The sequence below is a fragment of the Perognathus longimembris genome, chromosome 11 (genome assembly GCF_023159225.1).
Source record: "Perognathus longimembris pacificus isolate PPM17 chromosome 11, ASM2315922v1, whole genome shotgun sequence".
Lineage (NCBI taxonomy): Eukaryota > Metazoa > Chordata > Mammalia > Rodentia > Heteromyidae > Perognathus > Perognathus longimembris.
In genome coordinates, this window is record NC_063171.1 from 53657809 (window position 1) to 53676509 (window position 18701).

At 39.9% G+C, this 18701-nt stretch overlaps 1 protein-coding gene across 2 annotated transcripts in view; it reads left to right on the plus strand.

The window, feature by feature from the left end:
- Positions 1-18701, plus strand: part of Kcnh1 (potassium voltage-gated channel subfamily H member 1) — a 301959-nt gene that overhangs the window by 18066 nt on the left and 265192 nt on the right. For both annotated transcript variants that reach the window (XM_048357386.1, XM_048357384.1), the window contains exons 2-3: positions 5975-6098; positions 11559-11665. In XM_048357386.1, the coding sequence (XP_048213343.1) occupies positions 5975-6098; positions 11559-11665 (231 nt within the window). The remainder of the gene's footprint in view (positions 1-5974; positions 6099-11558; positions 11666-18701) is intronic.

An 18701-nucleotide genomic window follows, 5' to 3' on the forward strand; every position in this document is an offset into this window, starting at 1 on the left:
ACATGGCATTTCATGATGCTTATATGGGTAGCCCCTAATGTATTTGTGCATCACTGTTTGAAATTTAGAATTAGATGAGATTATTTTTTGTTAAAAATAGGGGAAGGAGAAAGAAAACAATCTCTTCACTAATGGAGGCTTTGTGGTGACGATGAACTAGAATTCTTTCTTCTATTCTTTCCAAGTCTTTGGATAGAGAGAGAATTTGCAAATCTTCCATCACACAGTGATGAGGAGATTCTGTTCTCTGGGAACTATAATCTCTTGTTTAGGTTAGTAGAGAGAGGAATCTGTTTTGGAATTTTAAATTCTATAGTGACTATTTTCTGAGTGGATCATCAGCAATCTGAGGATTCTATTCTAACTGAACTTTCCATTTCTCTGATTTTTAAGTTAAAAAATTGGAACTAGGGAAGGGGAACACTAAAGTTGGGAGACAAAGGGTAAAAGGCGAACCAATACAACAGCAATACTTACAAGACAATATGCTGTAAACCAAATGTACAACTCCGGGGAAGGTGGGGAGGGAGTCAGGGAGGGAGGAAGGTGGAGAAAAATGAAGGAGGAGGTAACAAGTTTGATAATAAATGTACTCACTTCCTTACTTATGAAACTGTAACCCCTCTGTACATTACTTTGACTACAAATAAATAAATAAATATTTTTTAAAAGCCCCCAGTGGAGCAATGGAGGCTCACGCCTGTCCCCTTAGCTTCTCAGGAGGTTGAGATCTGAGGATTGTGGTACAAAGCCATCCTGGGCAGGGAAAAAGTAGGAAGTGGATTTGTGGCTCATGTGGTAGAGTACTAGCCTTGAGCAAAAGGAACTCAGGGACTGTGCCCAAGCCTAGCGTTCAAGCATCAAGACCAGCAAAAATAAATTAAATTAAAGAAGATGATAGTTGACTTAGTTTTCCCTAGATGGGGCTATCATATGTACTCCAGGAACAGTGGGAATGCCTGAGCAATGATGAATATCTTTAAAAGAGAATCAGAATACTTTTGTTGTAAGTTGAAATGATGTTGCAACCTTGAAATTAAATCCATTTCACATTTTAGCAAATTGGAATTTTAATTAATGAATATATCTTTTCTGATTTAATTAATTAAAAATTTAAAACTTTCATTACAGTAATATGTATTCTTATTAAAAAATCAAACTGAAATGGCACACATTTACAATCCCAGTACTCAAGAAGCTAAGGCAGGAGGATTATAGATTTGAGGCCAGCCTGGGCTACACAGCAAGACTCTGACCAAACAAAACAAGAAAAGGAAAACAAAACTAAAGAGTTTGTGATGAAAAACAATAATTCTATACTTTGATTCTCCTCTCCTTTCAATCAAAGGCCATATCTTCTGATTTTAGCTTTTTTCTTTATATTGCCCGTTGTGTCTCTGAATAATACACATTACTACTATTGCTTGATTTATCACTTTTAGATATTATATTTGACTTAATTTACATGAGGCTCATTTGATCTTGCTCCCTCTTACCTCCTGATGGTATAATTATATCACTCTTACTGTTTATCTTTAAGTAAAGTATTTCTTTATATAATTATTTTATTCCATCAGCTCTAGATACCATCTCATGATTGTTATCCTTTCTAAGCTTTTATCATCTGTGTATTTATAGTGTCAGGCTGATAAGATAACATTCATATGCTTAGGATGATAGTACATGCTTTTTTTTTTTTTTTTTTTTGGCCAGTACTGGGGCTTGGACTCAGGGCCTGAGCACTGTCCCTGGCTTCCTTTTGCTCAAGGCTAGCACTCTGCCACTTGAGCCACAGCACCCCTTCTGGCCATTTTCTTTATATGTGGTGCTGGGGAATTGAACCCAGGGCCTCATGTATACGAGGCAAGCACTCTTGCCACTAGGCCATATCCCCAGCCCCGATAGTACATGCTTTGACTGTGTGCTGGTTTTAGAAACTAGAAATTAATGTATTTATCTGTCTTTTCATCTATCTATGATGTGGCAGTGTGATTTGGTTTCTCCTATTGTAGCTTTTTCTTTTTAAAATATTTTTTATTTATTTTCTTTTTCCTCAATATGTATAGCCCTCTTTTTGCCTTCTATTTGCCTTCTATTGCCTTCTATTGTCTGAAAAAAAATCTGTATTGATGTGTATTAGAACTAGGGAAGGGAAAGGGAATATCAAAATCGAGAGACAAAGGATAAAAAGACAAACAATTCCAAAAGCAATACTTACAAAACCATTTGGTGCAAACCAACTGTACAACTCATGGGGTTCGGGAGAGGGAAAGGGGGAGAGGGTAGGTGGAGGGGGGAACGAGGGAGGAGGTAACAAGTTGAACAAGAAATATGCTCAAGTATTGATTTACATATGAAACTGTAACCCCTCTGAACTTCACTTTGACAATAAAGGAAAAAAATCTGTATTGAATATTTTCTATTAGATTCCTTCCATGATTTCTACATCTGGAGCCATTTTTCTTATAGGCTCTTAGGCTGTCTTTTTTCTTGCTCTACTCTCATTTTGCTGGTATATATCCTCAGGTTAACTAACTTTCTAAGAAAGAATATGTGGAAGATAAATTTTCTATTTTTTTTTTGCACATTTGAAAATATGTTTATTCTGCCACCACATTTAGTTATTTTAATTTACTTAAAATAATATATTTGACTGGGTGACTCATATCTATAACTCTAACTATTCAGGAGGCTGAGATCTGAGGATTCTAGTTTGAAGCTGCCTGGGGCAGGAAAGTCCATGAGACTCCTATTTCTAATTAATCACCAAAAACCCAGAAGTGGAGGTGTGGTTCAAGTGGGAGACAAGTAGACTTGAAGGAAAATTCTAAGGGACAGTGCCTAGGCCCTGAGCTCCAGCTCCAGAGCCCCCCTTCACCCATAAACACACACACAAACACACACACACAGAAACATTTTCACACACATACACACTAATCACACTAATGTCTTATGGTCTTTTTGGAGTCTTTTGTTTTGTTTTTTGGCCCTAGTAGGATGCATTTTGCTCATCTTGAATGGATTTTCCATATATTATTTTTTCTTACATTTCTTTTCTCTCTTTTAGGACTACACTACTTCCTATTAGATTTGATTTTGCCTTCTAATTCTTGTTTAGTTTTAAATTAGTATTTATTTTTAATTTACAAAAGTTTTGTTTCTTCTGTGCTCTTTTTCTCTCTGAGTCCCCATATCTTGCTTTTGTTTTGCTCTCTCTGAGGATAATAATTAGGGACTCTCTCTGTGTGTGTATGTGTGTGTGTGTGTGTGTGTGTGTGTGTGTACATACATGCATGCATGCCTAGGCTTGTTTTGAACTGCAATCCTCAGATCTAAACTTCCTGAGTAGCTAGGATCATAGGTCTTGAGCTACTGGTGCCCAGCTCTAATTAGGGATTTTTAAAAATAATTTTTCCTCTGTTTCTTGGGCTGGGGATATAGCCTAGTGGCAAGAGTGCCTGCCTCGGATACACGAGGCCCTAGGTTCGATTCCCCAGCACCACATATACAGAAAACGGCCAGAAGCGGCGCTCTGGCTCAAGTGGCAGAGTGCTAGCCTTGAGCAAAAAGAAGCCAGGGACAGTGCTCAGGCCCTGAGTCCAAGCCCCAGGACTGGCAAAAAAAAAAAAAAAAAATTTTCCTCTGTTTCTTGTTATTTTTGTTTCTTTCACAGTGACTTTTTTTTGGTGAATCTACTTCATTTGTATTATTCCTGAAATTTTAATATTTTTAAAAATTCATATTTTTACCATATTCTCATGTTAATGGATTTCACCTTGTAATTAATTTACTTATACTGAATACCAGGATATAAATGAAAATAAACACATGCAGTCAAAGCATGATCTGTAAATGGCTGTGTCTCTTCTTACACAGATCTTCTCGGTAGAGCATTAGCCATGAAAAAGCACACTTATTAGTCTTCCCTCCTAGGGTAGGGGCTTGGAAGGAAATTAATTCCTATCTCAAGAGTCAACAGAAGAGATAGTTAAGCTGACTATACTTCATTTACACTTGGTGGGTAATTTAGTGAATTTTGTAACTCTTTTAAAGGCTTATTCACTTCAGTAAATGTGATTTAATTGGGGAGACACATGAAGGATTATGCAGCCTCCAGGACAAAAGTGAAACTCCCCGGCATTCAGAACTCTCCATCCATCCTGAGCTCCAGGCTCTCCTCCCATCTTCCCTGCTGCCATCCATCTGTCTGCACAGCCTGTTACCTGTTCTATGTTGCCCTGCCTTTATTCATGCTGGATCCTCTGCTTGGAATGTTCCCTTTCTCCTGCTCCCACTTAAGTGTCCCAAAGGCAAGGCTCAGGATTGGGTCTCCCCCCCGCCCCCCCCCCCCGGTCTGGGGGACTTTGGTCCCCCTATTCTGCCTCCCAAACATCTGGGAGTCACAGATGTGTGCCACCACACCTGGGTTGTTTTTGAGGAGGAGTCCACAATTAACCTTTGTCTCAGCTGCCTCAAACTGCAATCCTCATAGCTCCATCTGAGGAGCAGCTGGGATTGCAGGTGTGAACCACCATGCCTGGTTTCCAGATTTACCTCTTGAAAATTGAATTTTATTTTTTAACTGTTCTTAAGAATAGATTACTGTATTTAGTTACTCTTCCTTTTGTACCCATCTCTTGGCTTACTAAGCCCGGTGATGATTCATCTCCCTTCCTGCTTTCTCTGCAAGTGGTCAAGAAGTCTTCTACCTTCATTCATATTTTTAGGAAGTTCAATTACTTTTACAAACCTGCCAAATTGAGGAACAAACTTATTTTTGAAGGGTGGAGGAGCCTATATAATCCAGTCACCCCCAGAAGAGGTGGTAACCCATGTTGTGAGCGAATATAAATTTTATTCTAGTATAAAATTAACCTTACCTTCCAATTAGATAAGGACCATTATTGTCCAATTTATATCAAAGAATCATATATGTGTATTTCTTTTTTTGAGATGTTTGCAAGATGAGTTGGAATTCTGTGGAGAGGAGGAAGTCAAGCTAAAATAGTGATTGCATGTAAATCCTACTTGTTATTTACCCAATTGAAATGCTTGAAATGAAGGAGAGTTGATTTTCTGAGCAAAGACTCTATTGAAGACTTTTTCAAAAGTGTCAATAGTAGTGAGAACACAGGAAGCCAGCCAGCCATCCATGTCCGGTCTACTTCTCCCTTCATCCCAAGTGAGTGTTAGTCTGGTGACATCACAGTTCTGTGGCTACACAATTTCAAAATTGGTGATAAGGTTCTGTGGTGGGAGCTTATGCACTCTCTACAAAGTGGTCACATAAAGGAGGTTCTGGTTGCTTTACCTCACAGAAGGGAGTTATTTCTACAGTGTGTGTGTTCCTGGGAACGGTGCCCCTTCTCCCTTCATGTGCCCCCTGTGAAGGTTGTCTTCTAGAATTGATCAGAATCAACAAAACCAATTCATATGTTTTTGGCCAGAAGACTGACAAGGCTAAGATACTGGACAGAGCCCAGATTATTTTGGGGTTTTATCTTTCTCTGTATTAGCAATACACTTTTCCTGGGATGAAAAATTAGGACTTATTCTTATAGAAATCCACTGGGTTTCTGTGGGAATCTTCTGGGTTTCTGCAGCATTCCTTGGTTGGCGGGTTAAACATGTTTCCTTTATTAACTTGTTCTTGGCCTACAGAGACTTTAGGTAGCATGTGCATTCAGAGCAGTCCTTTGCAAAGAACACAAGAAGTGAGGTGAATCAAAGGCCATACATAGTGAGCCAAAACCTTGTAGAGAAGAGTTATGGAGGAGGAGTAACTAAGTGCTGTAATCCATTCCAACATTGTTTTTTTGTGTTCCTCCTAAGACCATATTTCCATCCAAGAGACTCTATTTTACAGGGAAGCAGTAATACCTAGATTGGATGACATTTATGACCTTATTGAATCTCAATGAATGTCTTGTCTCATATGCCTTTTTATTTTTTTCTTGTTCTTGTTTTTAAACAGATACTAATTTTGTCTTGGGAAATGCCCAGATTGTGGACTGGCCGATTGTGTACAGCAATGATGGATTTTGCAAGCTGTCTGGCTATCACAGGGCAGAAGTGATGCAGAAAAGCAGCACCTGCAGGTATTTATGTTTGTGATTGTGCTTGTGAGCAATCTACTAGGCTATCTTTTGAAAAAAGGAAAATGGTGTACTTGATTGAGAAGCCTCTATCTCATTCAGTGTTCACTTAATAATTTTGTATTGCTAAATCTCTAGTTATGCATGTGCTGGGAAAACCAAAGACCTCAAACAAACATGGCCCTTAACCACTGATAAATTTGCAATCAGTAAAATAGGGGAACCCAGAAAAGCTCAGACAAGCCATTTTATCTATAAAATGTGACCTCAGAAGGTTATGAGATTTTTTTAGAATGAGTTAAATGTGAAAGTTAGAAAGCACATAAAATTAAGTGAAATCATAGTTTAGATGTTTAAATGAAAAATTTTACAAGCATTTTAAAGAAGAGTAAAAAGAATTTTTATTTATTTAATTTTTAATTTTAATTTCTTGTGGTTGTGGGACTTGAACTCAGGGACTTGGCACTGTCCCTGAGCTCTATTTGCTCAACATTAGTGTTCTACTACTTTTTGCCACAGCGCCACTTCTGGTTTCTTGGTGATTAATTGGAGATAAGAATTGCATGGACTTTCCTGTCCTGGCTGGCTTTGAGCTGTAATACTCAGGTCTCAGCCTCCTGAGTAGCTAGGATTATAGGTGTGAGCCACCACCTGGTGAGATGAGAATGTTGTTCATAGAGATTTTCCTCAGTCAAAATTCTTTTTTTCCCTCCCCGCCCCCCCCTCTTTGTGCTGGGGCTTGAATTCACAGCCTAGGCTGTATCCTTTAGTTTTTTGCTTTTTTTCCCCTCAAGGCTGGCACTCTATTGCTTGATCCACAATCCACGTCTAGCTTTTTGGTAGTTAACTGGAGATAAGAGTCTCATGAGTCTCAGCTGCTTTGGCTGGCTTCCAACCATGAGCCTCAGATCTCATCCTCCTGGATAGCTTAGATTACAAGTAGGAGCTACTTCGCTTAAAAATTCTTTATTCCAGAAAAAGAGAAGAGAACCAGTATTTTGTGGCCTGACAATCTGTGCAGTTTCAATGCTCTGATCTCTTAGCAAATTGCACTAACAGCATAGCTTGTGTATTTTATACGGCTACTAACCAAGCAGTACCCTTGGGCCTGGGTGTTAGCAAAGCTCTTTTAAAGCATCTTCAAGGTGTTGAGCTGGGCACATAGCCTAGTTCCTGCCAGGCACCCCTCTGCAGTGACCTGGCAAAGCTCTGTGCTCGGCATAGGTTTTGGCTGCTCTTAATCTCCTTCAGACTTCTCTCTGCAGTGGCGGTTGCATGCAGTTGAATCATTTCTCCCAACATGTTAAATCAAGAAATAAACTTATCCACGAAGCCTGACTGACTAGTCATTAATTTTCAGTTTCATGTGCTAAGTCAGCAAAATGATTTTAGTTTAGTGAAAAGTATTAGATGTTTAGAAAATATCTTCATGATTTTAAAGTTTAAAACTGATCATTGGAAGATACAAGATTTTTCTCCTCATCTGTCACAGATTTAGAAATTATGATTCTACATGCAATCAGATATCCTCTTATATTAAAGTGCTGCTTTCCACCAAACTGCCTGTACATTTACACATCTGCATCATCACCTGCAGCTGGATTGCACATATGCAATTGGCAAATCGCGAGAAATAGCTTCACTTTTTAGTGTGACCCGAACAGCATGTCCTTAACTTTTTTTCTTCTTGTTGGCTATAATAGACATGCCCAGGATATCAGATGAAATTTCTGACTTCCAGCTTTTTAAAAAATACCAGTTTTAAGCAATGTATTCAATAACTCAGCTGTTATTTACCTAAGAATAAACACATCTTTGTGTTATATTCCTGGTAGCCCAAGAACCAGTTTCTTCCCACTCCCCCTTTATTGTCAAAGTGAAGCACAGAGAGGTTACAGTTTCATATGTAAGGCAGTGAGTACATTTCTTATCCAACTTGTTACCTCCTCCCTCATTTCCTTCCCCACCTTCCGCCCTCCCCATTCCCCTCCCCACCATGAATTGTACAGTTGGTTTATACCATATAGTTTTGTAAGTATTGCTGTTGCATTGGTTTGTCTTTTTATCCTTTGCCTCTCCATTTTGATATTCCCTTTCTCTAGTTCCAATACACGTATATACAATATCCAGGGTACTAAAATCAGTTACAGTGATATCAGGGGGTAAAACCACAGGAAAGAACCAGTTTCTTTTTTTTTTCATGAATTGTTGCCACCTTCAGTATCCATGTCATGTAAAAGGAAACTTACCATTAAATGAAAAAGACTGGTCAAAACAGATATAATTGTGAAGTTTCCCATGTGTGAAGACCCAGTATTTCAGGTTTCTGATACATGAAGGGAATGGCTATCATGTACATCAATACTCATTTAAAGAGAGGTTGCTCATCTAGAAAATCAACTCACAGGGGCTGGGGATATGGCCTAGTGGCAAGAGAGCTTGCCTCGTATACATGAGGCCCTGGGTTCGATTCCCCAGCACCACATATACAGAAAACGGCCAGAAGTGGCGCTGTGGCTCAAGTGGCAGAGTGCTAGCCTTGAGCAAAAGGAAGCCAGGGACAGTGCTCAGGCCCTGAGTCCAAGCCCCAGGACTGGCCAAAAAAAAAAAAAAAGAAAATCAGCTCACAAAGAAGAGGATGAACCTCCTTGTTCTCAAGCAGGGATAATTTATTCTTGATCTATTTTACTTCTTCTTCTTTCTTTTTTTATTTTTGGGCCATGAGCCTTATAGGTAGATGCTCTACCACATGAGTCATGCTTCCAAACCTTCTTTGCTTTCATTCTTTTTTTTTTTTTTTCAAAAATGAAACACAGTAAATTTATTTGAAATGGAAAGGAAAGCCATAAAAAGAAAGTCGTGAAACTATCTATTTCGAAAGGAACCTCAAAGAAAGAAGAGTCCAGCAATTTTCTCAGGGGGCAGTTATTATAGTTTGGGGGGCCTTCCATATCTCTTCCTTTTCAAGTAGTTTATTTATTGCCAGACTGGAATGTTGATCCTCCTATTCATGATTCCTGCATAGCTGAGATGACGGGTATGCACCACTATGTCCAACTTTTTATTGGTTGACATGGGTAGATTCCATACCCCCTCCTTTCCTGGCCCCCACCAAGTTGGCCTCAAATCACAATCCTTTTTCAAGTTTCCTGAATAAATAGGATTGCACACGAACCACCGTGCCTGGTTCTATTAAAAAAAATATTTTAACAGGCTCAGTTTTCTTTTTTTCTGATATATAGGTCAAGAGTACAGTCCCAAAGCAGAGTACAATATGAGAAACACACAAGAACAGCCACAAATAATCACATCTCTGTGGGCTGAGGAAGGCCATAAAATAACAAAAAAGATACATACAGTTGCAAAAGTCATAAAAGAGACACACTCATAAAGTCAGCAGCTGGGGATCTTTTAAACAGGTGCTGGATTTTGAAAGCCCTAGTGAGTCCAAGGTATTCCAGTATCAAGCAAAGTATGGTGCTTGTTGATTCAACTTCAGGTCATGAGTTGGAATTGAGAACCTCTGAGGTTCTTTGTAGCTGTGAATGTCCGTGAGTTAAGATAAACTTAGCTTCTATTTGGTGCACACAGATTCAGAGGATGGGAAGTGTATGGTTTAGGAATCATGTCCCTAAGGCTTGAAGAGTGATTCTTATAGCCCTTCCTTGCCTGAGGGCCTCAGGTGGTTGAGATGTGCTTGTTGGGTCCGTAAGCAGCTGTCAGAGAACTGGACCTTCCAGCTCCACTGAGGTAGCTTTTTGCTCTTGAATTTCCATCCTGAGCAAAAAGCCACAAGACACAGTGTCCAGCACCATGCTTTATTCTTAGTGGAGAATCTATTTTTTCCCCCCAGGACAAACCCTGATCATATGCAGTGTAGGACCCAGGAAAAACAGACAGTCCTGGTTTCCCTGCATTTATTAGTAGATATATCTAAAAAAAATCCCGAGTTTTACTCTCTCTGTCTCTTTAAAAATATGTTGCTTATTTCCTTCTTTAGAATTATTTTCTCTAAACTTAGGCAGTGTGAAGATACATTTATTAAAACATGTAAGATTTTATTCTCTAAGTTTTCTTGACCTCAATGTGGGGGGATGGGACAGGAAAAAGAAATGCAAAGACAGTGAATGAATGTTAGTTTCTTTAGTTATGTCTTAGTTTTTAAGAGCATCATATTGCTCTCCTTTCCTTGTTCAGTTGATGAATTTTTGTGCCCTCTGTCCCTTCTTCCCTTCCTCTCATTTTAGAAGATGAAAAATCTGTGATGTGAATTTACTTAGCCATCTTCCCTAGAACCCTCCCAGAGTTGTGTTTCTAGAATAAAATCTGCTTATATTTCTCCTGTGTTTCAAACCTTCTCATGTCTTCCAGTCACCTTGAGACTAAGGTTAAAATTATCTTACCTGGTGTGTAATGCATAGTCTCCATCACCTCTGCCTACTTTTTATGAATTGATTGCAAGATTTCCCTTCTGGTCATACGATGTTGTTTCTTCTTTTCTCAGCTAATTCTACTTTGTTCGTGTGTGTGTGTGTGTGTGTGTGTGTGTGTGTGTGTGTGTGTGTGTGTGTGTACCTGCCTATTCTGGTGCTTGAACTCAGGGCTTGGGTGCTGTCCCTGAGATTTCTTGCTGAATACTGTACACCACAGCTCCACTTCCAGCATTTGGTAGAGATAGAAGTCTTGTGGACTTTCTTGCTTGGGCTGACTTTAAACTGCGATCCTCATCCTCCTGAATAGCTAGGGTTATAGACATGAGATACGGACACCTGGCCCTTTGGTTTTTTTTTTTTTTTTTTTTTTTGGCCAGTCCTGGGCCTTGGACTCAGGGCCTGAGCACTGTCCCTGGCTTCTTCCCGCTCAAGGCTAGCACTCTGCCACTTGAGCCACAGCGCCGCTTCTGGCCGTTTTCTGTATATGTGGTGCTGGGGAATCGAACCTAGGGCCTCGTGTATCCGAGGCAGGCACTCTTGCCACTAGGCTATATCCCCAGCCCCTGGCCCTTTGCTTTTTAGATCTCTTTTCCTCTTAACTGTGGCCTTCTCAAGCCAACCAGAATGTTCTGTGCCTGTGCTTTGTGCTACCTCTGCAGCATTAATCATATTGATTACTGGTACTTTATAGTGTATGTTTCTTGTTAGATCTATTTTTGGAGGGCAGGGATGGAATATTTTTCATAGTTAAATCAGGAAATCTTTTTTGATTCAATAAATGTTTTCACTGCCTGTATGTGTGGAAGTGTGTGTGTGTGTGTGTGTGTGTGTGTGTGTGTTCCACAGTGTATATCATAATGCTGGACATAGAGTAGAGCTGATATTTAACACTGCTTATAGAATAATAAATACTTAAAAAAATTAATGTTATTGTCAAGGTGATGTACAGAGGGGTTACGGTTACATATATACATTTCTTGTCATACTTGTTACTTGATTTGCTAACTTTAAGTCTTTGGTTGATTTGCAGTTTTATGTATGGTGAGCTGACTGATAAAGATACAATTGAAAAAGTGCGGCAAACCTTTGAGAATTATGAGATGAATTCCTTTGAAATTCTGATGTACAAGAAGAACAGTGAGTATTCCATTAAGACCATTCTCAGCCGTACCTTTATGTATTTGGGATAGTAGAATATCTCTCCTACTTCTATTGCTGTGTACTGTTTGTTTCTCTCTCATCAATGAAGTGTACTTATCTGAAGCCACCCGGTACATTGAGATAAGAACACCCAGGTTACTCATAGGAACATTTGATGATGTTCTTGTCACTAACTAATTAGGACTCATCTGCTTTGTTGTCAGAGTTATTGTTGTCCTGTTGGTTTACTTATGACTTCTTCCAGGGGGTGGGAAGAGATGGGACAGAATCTATGTCTAATCCATCTTTCTATTTATCTTCCACAGCCCCTCATAGAGTGAGTAATGCCCCTGGGGGCCCAATTAAGAGTTTTTGAGAAAAGTTTGTTCCGCTGGCCTCAGAAGATACTCTTGACAGCAATACATTAATAATTGTATTTGTTTTGGTTATGATGACTTCCACAAAGTTGTTAATGAGGTTTTTAGGTCAGTAGTCTTTCTCAAGAATAAAACATGCTTTTTCTTGGAGATAGCTATACCAATAAATATGGAAAGGAACCTCATGGGACTAGAAGGATTCTAAGAGTGTTGAATAGTACTTTATTTCTGTTTCAAAACACCATTTTGCTTAAAAAAAATAAATCCAACTCTAACTTTTTCTACATAGGGTGAGTGGTAGGCTATTGGTTCAGTAGAACATTTCCAGAGTGGACCAGATGGCATGCGAGGAGAAGTATTTATTTGATGGCATTCAGATTTGGGTGATGTTTGATGTTTTGCTCTGGAAAGCAAAGGGCACATGCTGCTTTTATCTCTCTTTCCCTCCTCTCTGGGATGTTGGAGCAGGCTTCTGAGAGGACCATTTACTTTCTGGCCTATGCTATGAGAGATGAGTTTTTGGCTATCAATGAGTCCAAAGGGATAGTTTTTGTATGTAGAGTTCGCACTGGAGTTGTTGCTTTGCTTTAATATACTCTCCCAACCAGTAGATCTTTTCCTGCCCCACTATTAGCTATGGGAGCAATGAGGTAAAAGACTAGGAGGGATTCCACACTGGTCCTTCCACCATGGGGGACCCCAACACCAAGCAACAGCTCTTACTTTCCAGGAACCTGAACACAGTGGCCTTCTTATGGAGAAGACATGGGCACAAACACCCTGAGTTAGTAGAGAGAATAAATAGTTTTTCACATGTGTAGCTTTAGGTACTGAATAATGTGACTTGCCCCATGACACAGAACACTAATTGGACAGGCAGATCACATAAAGAATGTTTTGCAGCCAGGTGCTGGTGGCTTACACCTGTCATCCTATCTACTCAGAGGCTGAGATCTGAGGATGGTGGTTTGAAGCCAACCTGGGCAGGAAAGTCCATAAGACTCTTATCTCTAATAAACTATCCAGAAAAAAAGCAGAAGTAGAGCTGTGGCTCAGTGATAGAGTGCTAGCCTTGAGCAAAAAGAAGCTCAGGGACAATGCCCAGGCCCTGATTTCAAGCCCCAAGACTGGCACAAAAACAAAGAGACAAATAAGAATGCCTTGCATTTATATTTTGCTTCTAAGTTTTGTCAGACTATGCAATGAACTTGCCCAAATTTAACTCTACTGTCAAAAAGGGAGTGAGAGGTTTCAAACACAATTGAAATGATTAGTAATATCACTTACCAATTTCTCTAGTGGGCATGTGCCCTACAGTAAGTAGGAAATGGTAGAGAAGACTTTGAACTACAGGCATAGATGGGGAGCATCTTAGTGCACTAGGAGTGATTCTGGCATTGGAAGTTCAGTACTTTAAGAAGACAACTATCCATGAAAACCAATTAGCTCAACCTATGGGCTGGACAGCCAGCATCTCTCTCCTCTGTGGTGATTGTAGTGGAGTTGCTGAGGGACCAATGGCAGTCTCCAATGTGGTCTGTCAACCTAGCACAGGGCTGTCATTTGTGGTTGATGTTAGAGCTTTTCAAGAGTAACTATGGTCATACCCATTTTTTTTTACCTCAGTTTTAACTTTAGAAAGAAAACTTTATGTAGGGTATAATTTGACTCTATTAAAAATGATTGTTTTTGGGTATCAGTGGCTCATGCCTAGTTGCTCAGAAGGCTGAGATCTGAGGACTGCAGTTTGAAGTCAGCCTGATCAGAAACGTCTATGAGACTTTTATCTCCAGTTACCCACCAAGAAGCTGAAAGTGGAGCGGTGGTTTAGGTGGTAAAGTACTAGCCTTGGGCTAAAAAGCTCAGGGACAGTACCTAGGTCCTGAGTTTGATTCTCAGGGTTAGTGCCTAAGTCCTGGAGCTTGATTCTCCAAGCCCTGTGAGGTAGGTATGGCTGAAAATTAAATTCAGCATCTGAGCTCAGATTGGGCCAGTGTTTGCTCTGTGGCCATTTTTTTTCTTTTCTTTTTTTTTTTTTTTTCCAAATTTTTATTATCAAACTGATATACAGAGAGGTTACAGTTTCATACATGAGGCATTGGATACATTACTTGTACTGTTTGTTACCTCGTCCCTCATACCCCCCTCCCCCCACCCCCTTTCCCTTTTCCCCCATGAGGTGTTCCATTCACTTAGACCAAACAGTTTTGCAAGTATTGCTTTTGTAGTTGTTTTTCTTTTTTTTACCCTGAGTCTCTCAATTTTGGTATTCCCTTTCAATTTCCTAGCTCTAATACCAGTATACATGGTTTCCAATATACTCAGATAATGTTACAGAGAAAGTGTAGGTACAACCACAGGAAGGTGATACAAGAACATCATTTATAATAGAAGCTACAGATACACATGGTATGTTGAAAATAATTACAACTGTGATATAACAATCATTTCCATAACATGGAGTTCATTTCACTTAGCATCATCTTATGTGTTCATAAGGGTATCGCTTTGGGGCTGGGGATATGGCCTAGTGGCAAGAATGCTTGCCTCATATACAGGAAGCCCTGCGTTCAATTCCCCAGCACCACATATACAGAAAACAGCTAGAGGTGGCGCTATGGCTCAAGTGGCAGAGTGCTAGCCTTGAGCAAAAAGAAGCCAGGGACAGTGCTCAGGCCCTGAGTCCAAGGCCCAGGACTGTCTGTGGCCATTTTTGTTAGTCTAAATGTGGCTCAAGGCATGCTCAACACCTAGTTGCAAACTACTCTTTTCATGCGGCCATGTGCAAAGCAGCTGGTGATTTTCTTGCTAAACCCTCCATGCATACATTTCTTGAATTACATATATGCTAGGAAAGAACTTCTCTTTGTAATTTGCACAGAGGTGTCCAATGGGCCAGCAGAGGCTATCTATGAGCTAACTCTGCACATAAAATATGAGGCATGAAATCAAGGAAATGAGGAAGACAGTACTGATTTCTCCTTAGGAAGCTGATCACTGCATGCCAACCTCCTCCCCATCTCTCACTCTCTCCTGAAAAATACAGAAACTTTATATTATTTGATAAGCCTTGGAAGGATACAAGTGCATTGGGCTTATTTCTAGGAATGCAGGTATGAAAGGGCATATACAATATCTGCTCCTACAACACTTGCAAGAGTGGGCACAGCAGTCATGGTACACAGCCAGTACCTTGATGGTGACATGGCTGCTGGATCAGTAATGCTTCAGGTTGGAGGTCTCCTAAAGGGATGAGGGTTCTGCCTGGCCCCTGGGTACTGAATTTGTGATGTTATTGCAAACAAGGAATTTTAGACTACATAGAGGTAGAGACCAAGAAAGTTTATTCATAAAGCAAAGGCAAGAAAGAAAGATGAAAGATAGCATACAACCAAGACACAAGTGCAGGCACATTTGATGACAGGGGCAATAACAGGCATTTGTGGTGAAAAAGTAGGTTGGGGGTTTAACTCAAATTTACCTTAGGATAAGTGGTCCTCTTTCATCTGGAACTTGGTATACTTTATCAGTCTTGCTGTTATACTGTTGGGACCAGAGATTTCAAGGTTGGCCTGCTCACCTAACTGGGATCATTGATGGCTAAGTACTGATTAAAAAAAAAAAAAGGATGGATTTTCCATGCATTACTTTCATGATAGGTGTCCATCATTGCCACAGTATTTTAAAACATGTATTATCACGAGATGAACCATTTTCTCAAGTGTTCTTCCCTTCCTTGGGTAAAAAATTAAATACCCTTACTCAGTCCCAAACCATGCTAACCAACAGGGCAAACAGATAAGGTCAGGAGGTGAGATCTATTACCCCTAACCTATTTAAAAATAAGCATTGTAGCTTATGAGGAAGTGTAGGCTTAAAGTAAAGGAAAACAGCTGTGTGCTTTAAATAGAGCTATGTATTAATATAGTGTTGTCTGTGAATTCCTGGGCAAAGAGTATCCCTGGCTGATGAAGTGCATATAAGAAGAGGCAGTAGGAATGAGAGAGCACTGAAGGTTGGTAAGACACACAGCAATGCTTCTTGGTGTTTAATGATCCCCTGTGAATAGCAGCACATTAATCTATAGAGTAAGTCTGGGGCAGAGTCTGAGGTTCTGTTCCCCAGTGTTCCTTGTGTCACACTCCTGAGTAGCCAGGAGAGAAAGTAGCTCTGGGGAAGATTGGCCTCCATGCCTACAAGGTGTGCATCTTCCAAGCTGTATCCCTTGGACCCAGTGCATTGCCTCATATTTACAAAGTGCTCCATTGCAAAGTTCGCAACATAAATAAACACATGAGGCTGGAGAGATTAGGAAGGGCAAAGGAAAAGAATTTGGAAATTGTTAGGTCACTTAAATGCAGCAGTTGAGGGTAAGAGGTTAGAGGTGAGGGATAATCAGGACTCTTAAGTGGTATAAGCATATCATCAGATTTCAGATGTGTCCAGCTGGACAGAAGGTGGGGACAGAATGGAACTTAGCCATCGAGAGACAGAGAGCCACATTAGGAAGCACCCTGGGGACCGGATGACTGTGGTCTTCTCAGTGTAAGAGACGATTAACACAGTTATCCAAGGAACAATGGAAGAGGTTGGGAATACCTGTATCATAAGGGTCCTGGTGTCTGCTTCCTCTCTCGATTTACAGAGTTCCGGAAGTGGAAGCCCTGTACTTCCGGCTAGGAACACAATTCCTGGCCTCTGGGAAAATATGGCAGGGGTTAGCTAGGTGCCAGAGGTGATGAAGAGGAGCTGTTTGGTTTGGTGGAAGTTTGTCCAGTCACTTTGGAAGGAACTGGGTAGTCACCAAGAAATAGGTAGGCGAAGGACAATTATGTGTGATTTGAAATGAGGGCATCAGAACTGAGGGGTGAACGGTGTGTGGGCCACATTGCCCAGGACTGGCCCAGAAGAGAAGATGGGACCCTTCACCACTATGGAGGAGTTTGTATGCACTCCCAAACGTTGAAGTTCCTCTGATTAGAGCTTCCACTCCTTTAAATCCGCATATAGCCCCATCAAAGAAAAGTCTACCTTGCTGAGATTTTACAAAGCTAAATGTCACCATCTAAAACAATGTTTTTGTTTTCTAATTTCTAAATTCACTTTTTTTAAATCATAGAGAATACCTGAAAAAAATATAAAGAAAACCACCCCTAAAAACTCGGAGACATACTATTATACTAATAACTTTCTAGTATGTTTCCTTGAGTTTGTCTGAGATTTTGACACATATAAATCGTGTATTTATTTAATCTTTTGCCTGCCTGCCAGCCTGCCTTCCTTCCTTCCCTTCCTTCCTTCCCTCCCTCCCTTCCTTCCTCTCCATCTTTCTTTTCTTTTCCTCCCTCTCTTCCTTCCTTCAGGTTGGTGGCTCTACTTCCTTAAGGCTAGTGCTCTACCACTTGAGATCTACTGCCTTTTTTGGTAGTTTGGTGGAGATTAAGAGTCTCATAGACTTTCTTACCTGGACTGGCATTGAACCAAGGTCCTCAAATGTCAGCCTCTGAAGTAGCTAGGATTACAGGCATGAACCACCAGCACCCAGCACTTTTTCTTTTATTTGGCCATATTGGCGTTTCAACTCAGGGCTTGGTGCTTGCTAGGCAGGTATTTTACCACTTGAGCCATGCTGCAGCTCTTTTTTGCTCTAGCTAATTTTTGAGTAGGGTCATGCATTTTTGCTCATCCTATCTATATTTTGATCATCCTACCAATATTCCCTTTGTGCTGGGATTATTGGTATGTGTGCCTGGCTAGAAGGAACTTTCTTAATGCTTTCTCTAGTGATGAATATTTACAAGACTTTCCATTCTCTTTATTATTATTTTTTAAATTTTTGGTTGGTTGTGGGGCTTGAACTCAGAGCTTGGGCAATATCCCTGAGCTCTTTTTTTCTCAAGGATAGTGCTTAGCCACTTTGAACCACAATGCCATATCCAGTTTTTGAGTGGGTAATTGGATATGAGTCTCAAAGACTTTCCTGTCTGGGCTGACTTTGAACCTCAATCCTCAGATCTCACCCTCCTGAGTATCTAGGATAATAGTCATAAGCAACAAATGCCTGGTTCTCCTTTTTCTTTATTGAAAACAATGCTGAGGTGAATATGAAGATATTTTACTGGTAGTATGAAATATTTCCTGAAAGTTCAGAGTGCTGTCAAAGACAAGTTCTTGAGGCATTTTTGTCAAGTAGTTTTTCATTTTTAAGTTCACTAGCAGAATAAGTGTCTGACTCACTGTACCAGCATTGAATATCATAACGTTTAACTTATCAAATTGCTAACAATTAATTTCTTTGTTTCACAAGTTTTTAATGCTGATAAGATGAAATTATTTTTGTCTTTCTTACCTATTTAAAATGACCTCTCTTAATGTTAATTGTCCAGATTTTAGGTCCATAAATTCTACTCAATTTTAGTGATTTTGTTTAAACTGGGTTTTTTTTTCTCCAGTTCTCATTCTTTAGTTTTTGTTTTAATATATGCAAGGATCTTCTATTGATAAGCATTAATTTTTGCCCTTTTTTGAGACTTAGGAGTTAATAGCAAAAATCTTCAATGATATGGTTTGGAATAAGTGTGTGGGCTATATTATTCCTGTCTTCAAGGATGGCTTATTTTAAAGGATTCTATCTTTTGGCCAGTCTGTACACTTAG